At 38.2% G+C, this 7074-nt stretch overlaps 1 protein-coding gene across 1 annotated transcript; it reads right to left on the reverse strand.

The window, feature by feature from the left end:
* Positions 1-3127: 3127 nt before the first annotated feature.
* LOC124153464 lies at positions 3128-6534 on the reverse strand. Its single transcript, XM_046526629.1, has 3 exons — positions 6400-6534; positions 5027-5263; positions 3128-3488 (listed from the first exon to the last, which is right to left on the reverse strand). Exons 2-3 carry the CDS (start codon positions 5250-5252, stop codon positions 3364-3366), a joined length of 351 nt encoding a protein of 116 aa, XP_046382585.1. The 5' UTR covers positions 5253-5263; positions 6400-6534; the 3' UTR covers positions 3128-3363.
* Positions 6535-7074: the final 540 nt, after the last annotated feature.

Below are 7074 nucleotides of genomic sequence, written 5' to 3' on the forward strand. Positions count from 1 at the left end.
GTTAAAAGGAGTGACCGACCCCAGCCTTTCAACCGGAACTTGTAAAGGGCTTCCGGTTGTGAGGCGGATGGTCGCTATTGCGAATTCTCTCGTTCCAGCAAACCAACACAGCATTTGTTTTGTACCTGTAACATGTTCCCTACGTTACGGCCATTGGAGACTATTTTATGTATCGCCGTATTTAATGTGGGCTAATCAAGAAGTGGCCGCTTATGGCTATAATAATTTGGATATTGTATCGGTAGGATAGGGTTTTTGCTTAATTTTGGCATTTAAATTGTATACTCATTTGGTAAAAATAATTTTAAAATAAAGAGCAATATTATTTTTATAAAAATCCCAATAAATAATATTTATTATTAAAATAAATAACAAGTAACGTTATAGAATAAAATAAAATAACTTTGTTTTATTCCACACTTTATTTTAAATAGCACGACCCGGGTTTAAGCATCTAATGCTATCATCAGGATAGCATTAGATGCTGAAACCCAGGTCGTGCTATTTAAATTAAAGTGGGGAATAAAACAAAGTTATTTTATTTTATTCTATAATGAAGCAATTCCACAAAGTAACGCCTGAGACCGTGTCTAATATAAAAAGTAATATTCAACCATGGATAAAATAGTCTCGTGAAATGCAATTGCACCCTACTCAATCATCGTTTAAAATTTGCGACCAACTTGTATTCTGATTAGTTACCTTTAGCTACTTGAGATAGTTCTCTAATGGAATTACTACTTTCTGCGAGTGCTTATGAAATTATCCTCGCCTGCCAAACAGAAGGTCGCGGGTTCGAGCCCCGCCTGGGTAAGTTACTCCTATCCTGGGCATGGTTGTTTGTGTACGTGAAATTGTTAACATGTTAATAACCCCGATGTAAAAGGCCGTATAGAGCTGTTTTCGGTTTCATCGAAATAAATTAAGTGTTTTATTGGATGTGCAATTACATGCGTCCCAAAAATTATTTTTACATCTTAAGTTGTGCTATATTGGATCGAGAAGTGTAACTGGGATTGATAAATATTTCAATTGTATAATATATTAATGCAGATATAACTGCTGCTCCTGAAATAAGTGTTTATTAATGAGAAATCAGAAGTTGCGGCTAAGAACCAACATGGCAAGTTGGAATTCCTGGTAATTCTTCTCTAATAAATCTAAATCTACGACTAAAAATGCTATCTACTCAACAAAATCATCTTTACCGTTCGATTCTTAGCTTGATCTCTCCAACCTGAGGTGGTGGTAGGATTTCATCTCAAATATTTACATATTTTTCCCCAACCGGTTCCCCGCCACCTCCTGTAGATCCAGAAAAAAGACGTCTAACGACTTCGGTCGCGCCTCTTTATCAGAAATGACTCATGAACGATGCGTTGCTTTTAAATTCTTGCCACCGTAAATCCTAAGAGGTTGCTATAAACAGGAAAAAATTACGCCATTCAGTCTTTGCACTTGATTCAGTGGTCTCTGGCGCGTCCTCGTCGCGGCCTATTTATCTTGGCGGAGACATTCAAATTTATTGGAAAACTTCTTGCCCGCCTGCTCTTGTCGGAAGACCGCCTATGTAACGCTGCCAGCTAAGTGTCTATTCCGTCATCAAGATTCTTCCCATCCCTTTCGACGGAGCCGGTTTCTGGATATTTTATTGTGTCGTAATAGCTTCGATTGATTGAAGTGGGCGGTCGTTATTAAGAAATCAAAAAATCCCCTGACGTGCAAATTCCACGGAAGTAGAACTGGATCGCTTATGTAATGCGGACGACCACCTATCCTTTAAATTTTAGGGTCAGAGGTCTTCTTCGTCCAACATTGCCATTACCTAAGAAAGTGATGAGCTTCTAATTAGTGCATAAATAACATGTGTCATCCAAACCCCTATCTTGAACAATATCCATCCCTGTTTCGTAGTAATTGAAATAAACTTAAAATGATTTTATGCACTAAGTAAAGAATCGAAAAGTGAGCCTATCTTAATGTCAAGGAAAGCTATCTGTTCATATTTATGAGGCAATTAATGAAGACATTGCGGAGCATATTAATATGCCATATTTTGATATCATTATCACCACTGCTTGGAGAGAAATCTAATGAATGCCTTTTTCGGAGATTAACAAGTCATTCACGAAACGTTATGCAATCCCAAACCATCGATGTCTTTGGTTTCCATTAATTAGTGTCGCCATTAATTACAGACATTTATTACAAACTCATTTCCTTCCCCTTAACATTAATGACATCAGTAGCTATTAAAAATTATGAATGATTGAGGACGAAACCAAACTCGGTTGGTATTTTCCTATCTCGTATATCTGTCGAGAAAACGCTTGGCAAAAAAACCTTTCGCCGAGTCGCCAAGGAAAGTCCAAAGCTACGAATATCATCAAATGAGTTCCCCAGTTTTTGTTTTCCAAATCATATCACTTTTAAAGAAACATGTTACTTTTTGCAAAATGAAATAATTTTTCTAAGCAAAGAAGGTTAGCCTAGCATGATAAAAATCATCAACTGAAGTCATTCATACTGATCGATTCCTTAATTCCGACCGTAATCATTGGATTAATAAATTATTTCCTAATTCCGGTCGAATTTCTAAGTCTGCAATCTTATGAAGTGTGCAACTTATCACGTGTTGAGATTATTTCCTCTAAAAACTTCCAATGAGTATGGACAATTTTCCATTGATTTTGACTCAAACAATTTTTGAACAATTTACAATGTTTTACTAACAAAATTATCCGAATGAAGTATGACGAAGCACTCGTGATTAAGTCTCTCCCAAGCTTAAGCATTAAATAAAATACTGTAAATTATTTTTTATTTACATCTTACCTTTGAAATCGGTCCACTAGCCATTAATTAAACAAGCGCCCTGGCCAAATTGCCATCGCTTCACCACCGAGGAGGGAGGCCACCGAGGGCCCAGGAAATTTCTTGGCACACTCTTTTGGGTGCAGCCAAGACTTTGGCAGTGAGCTTCACACTGTCAACACTCCCCCTGGATTATGTCGCAACAGCCCTAATACTGAAATCTCAGCACTTAGTTGCACTGCTGCCCAAACTGCACCGACGGGGTAAATATTATCGTGTCGTGGAATACCCAGCACGAATGAATACCGGCATCTCCAAAATAAAATTTTATTTCGATAAAAATAATATTATATATATTTCTTAAAAATAATTTTCACCTCGTTCGTACCCCCTTTCACCACAGTTTTAAAGTCTTCTTTCGAATGGTGTTAAAATATTTTCGTTAAACATTTTTACTCGCGCAGTGACTTTCAAAACGCGACACTTTCGACGGGAAGCGTTGCTTGAGAAGAAGGTCGTCCATCAAGGGCATACACTGAAAGGACCCGATCAACCGCAGGCCATATTGGGGCCTTTGAGGCAGACGAAGACCTTGCACAGTCCATCAACCGGCTGGGACACCGCCTTCCGCAGTTCTTCATCTTGATCGATTACTATCGCCTTCCCGTCAGCTCCTAGCATGTAAAAAGAAATTCGTGAGCGTAAAGTCAATAATGCCGTGTTTAAATGTACAATCTGTGAAGGCACACAAGCAGTGGCGTAGCCAAGGGGAGGGTCCGGGGGGTCCGGACCCCCCCCCCCCCCCCGAAATATAATAGCACAGTTATTTTCCTTCATAAAAGAAAACAAAATATTGAAAAATCATGAATTTACAAAATATTTTTTTAACAAATGAAGTTTTTTTTTTACTATGAAAAGTGTTTTTAAAAAATTTGTCAAAACTTTCCCCCCCTAGTTATGGATCCTCCCCCCCGAACGAAATTCCTGCCTACGCCACTGCACACAAATAAATAATTTGATGGATTTGATTTGTAAATATTTTGCTCAGCAGGTGCGCTATTCGTTAAGTTGTCGGCGCCCACGTCAAATTTCCTTGCGAAAGAAATTACGTTATTCAATCATGAGGGTTATGACTACAACTCATTTTTAGTGAGTTTACAAAAGAATAATTTATCGACTGATTTTCAATCAAATTCTTTGTCGCGTCAACTTTTCATTCCTTCCCGAAACATTGCCTCGATTGTCCAAAAGTTTCCTTAAAATGTAATTTTCTCCCGTTTAGAGGTTTTATAATTCATCTATCTTTTAACTTCTGAGCAAAACTATCAAAGCTTGAAGTAATTTTTATCCGCACCTTTAACGTTTTAATAAAGACTTTATTAATTTTTAATTTATTGTGGTCTAAAATGAGGAGCTTCAAAGAAATAGCGCCTAAGCTTCTATTTTTCTCTCACTACTGACTAAAATCATGAATAATTTGGAAAAAGATTCATTCATAGCTTTTCTAGATATTGTTAAAAAAACAACAGAGGTTATTTGAATCTTCCGATAATTACCCTTACTAGCAATCTCATGGAAAAACGTTGTATTAATGAACACTGTTGGCGAAAAAAATAGGAAAATTATATTTTTTTGTTCACAGAACGATTTATGAAACACATTTGATATGATAAATAATTTTTCAATCAGCGAAACTTTGAAACAAAAATCTTTGTTCACAATAACTTATCTTGGTGTCACTTGACTTTAAAACCTATGGGCGTAATATTACGCCATTACGGGCGTCTTTTGAAAAAGCATAGTTGTCATTTTTTAATACAGTGATAAACTTCAACATATACCCACTCAATAAAAAAATGAAAAAAACAAAAGCAAAATTCATTATCTAAAACTATACCAAAGGTTGGTTGTCAATAAATAACACAAAAGTATTGAAAATTACCAGCACTGGGATGGCAAATGACAGCACAGTACTACGGTCAGCATAGTAAGTGTGAATGACGTAATCCATTAACCACACAATAAAACGCGTAAAATCGTTAAAGTTAAAAAAAACGGTCTTGCTACTCGATAATTAATGCTTATGGGTATCCGAAATCAAGGTACCCCAATTACCTTACGTAATTGTTGAGTATTTTTTCAATTTAAGTTGTTGCGAATGAGGTTTTCAATATTATTAGATGATAATCCTTTTTAAAATCCTCGCATTTACCTCGGTAGCACACGTCGAAATCCTGGTTCTTCGGCAGGCACAGGATTTGAGTGAGGCGGCCCCTAATGTACTGGTAGTCCGTGGGCGAGGGAGGATTTGGGGTGGCCGAGGTCCCCTTGCCCGACACGCTGAACCAGCCCATCCGGAACATGCCATCGCCGCCACTTGCGTCTAAGCCTGCGCTGCAGTCAGAGACCAACTGGGCCTTGAAAATGACGCTGCTCATCTTTCTTCCACCTGTTGGGGCGAAAGGAATATTTTCCCTCAGGTCAGATGTGGTCAACACTCAGATGCGCTCCACCATCGCCAGAAAACTTTGATTTATGGAGGAGGATATCCATAATCATCGCTTGCTACTGCACAGAGAAATAGCTCTAACGTTTTTATTCTATCTCACCAAATTTTTCAGGCTCATGACATTATCGGTCTGAAAAATTAATAGTTAAGCCTCAATGTTCCACGTGCAGATTTATTCACCATAAAACAGTCCCCACAAGTTGGATATGATAAATATATATTACTCCTATTTGCAGTTACTGAATTATTGAATCACGTATTGATTGAGACCATCTTGGAGGTGCACATACTTCAAACTAGAGTAAATGAAAATTTAGCACTCAATGACACACACAACATGAAGAAGGAATAGATAGTCGATTAAAATAAAATTGGTTGATTTTAATTTTTACTGATAACCCATGAGTACGCGAATTGATTTGGTGTATTGCGTAAAAAAATAACTTTCTCAGCTGTAATGAAAATCAATTAATGACATCCTCAGCACACGAAGCGGGATTGAGAAATGAATTGATACGTTTTCCCATAGCCCAACTTAATTATGATGTCATCCCGGATTTTTTACCGGATGAAGACCAAAACTGTTGCCGTCCTCAGAGACCGATTGTTGGACAATGAAATATAAGGCACGATAATTGCATTACACGATTGAAGATCTCACGAAACGACTACAGTTTTTAGGTTTTCGTTACGTCAGAAGACGATGACCCGATAGGTTTTCCGAGTAACCTTAAACATTTCACAGTTTTTGGCCTCTATCATAATTTTTTGAGTAAAAATTTGTGAAATAAACCGAAACGTTGCCGCGGTCCACGAAAATTCGCTGCCTCTACCTGTGGTCCTTCACGAATTTACCTAAACTGTTTACTCTCGTTCTCAACCTTTTGAGAATTTATTACTGATTTTAAAATAAACTAGATTATTTAATAACTCAATTATTAACTCAAATTTGACTTCTATAGACGACGAGTTCTATCCAACAATGGACATCCCGATGATGCTCACTGTCAGATGTTGTCCGTTACATCTTTTAAAGTCAAGTACATATGGGAGAAACTTTGTGGAGACAAACTTACCTTAAGGACAAGTGCGAGCGTTTCCCGCTGTCGTTTCTTCTTTATTTGATGCTTCTCTGCTATCCTATCCCGATTGTGGTCCGGTCACCTCTCCAGTCGGCGGCGGCGATGAAAATAAAGCAGGGGGAAGGACTGGCTGCTGTCACGAGGGTGGAAGTTGGGTAAGGGAGTCGCTGCGCATGCCCCTCTATCTTTCTCGCGGCGTTTTTGTTTTTCTTCGATCGCAGTGCAAGAGCAACACAATTCGAACACCCTTTGTATTTCGTAATGGTGTTGCCTTGCGGAGAATTGTGGTGAGGGGAAGGATGAAAAGGGGTAGGAGGGGAGAAACCAATCAAGGATGACGTGAGCACACTCGCGAAGACATTACAAGATTCCCGGAGAGATAACCCCACTTGCGACTTGTAGTTGTAAATAAATTTCGTCCTCGTCTCCCCGTCTGTATTCGACGCTCCGAAGTTGCGAGTTGCGACAGCTGATCCGGTCACACTTGTTGCGTCTTTTCCATGCGGATGTTGTCGACGTAAAATTTACTGGAAAATCTCGAAAGCTATTTCATTAATATTCAACCCTTATCTCGGAACAATTATTTCACGGGTAGTTTTGTAGAATTTTTATTTCGCGAAAACAATATTAAATTAAAAATTTGAATATCCTTCGTATGTTTTTTCACTG

Source organism: Ischnura elegans, chromosome 2 (assembly GCF_921293095.1).
Source record: "Ischnura elegans chromosome 2, ioIscEleg1.1, whole genome shotgun sequence".
NCBI classification, from domain to species: domain Eukaryota; kingdom Metazoa; phylum Arthropoda; class Insecta; order Odonata; family Coenagrionidae; genus Ischnura; species Ischnura elegans.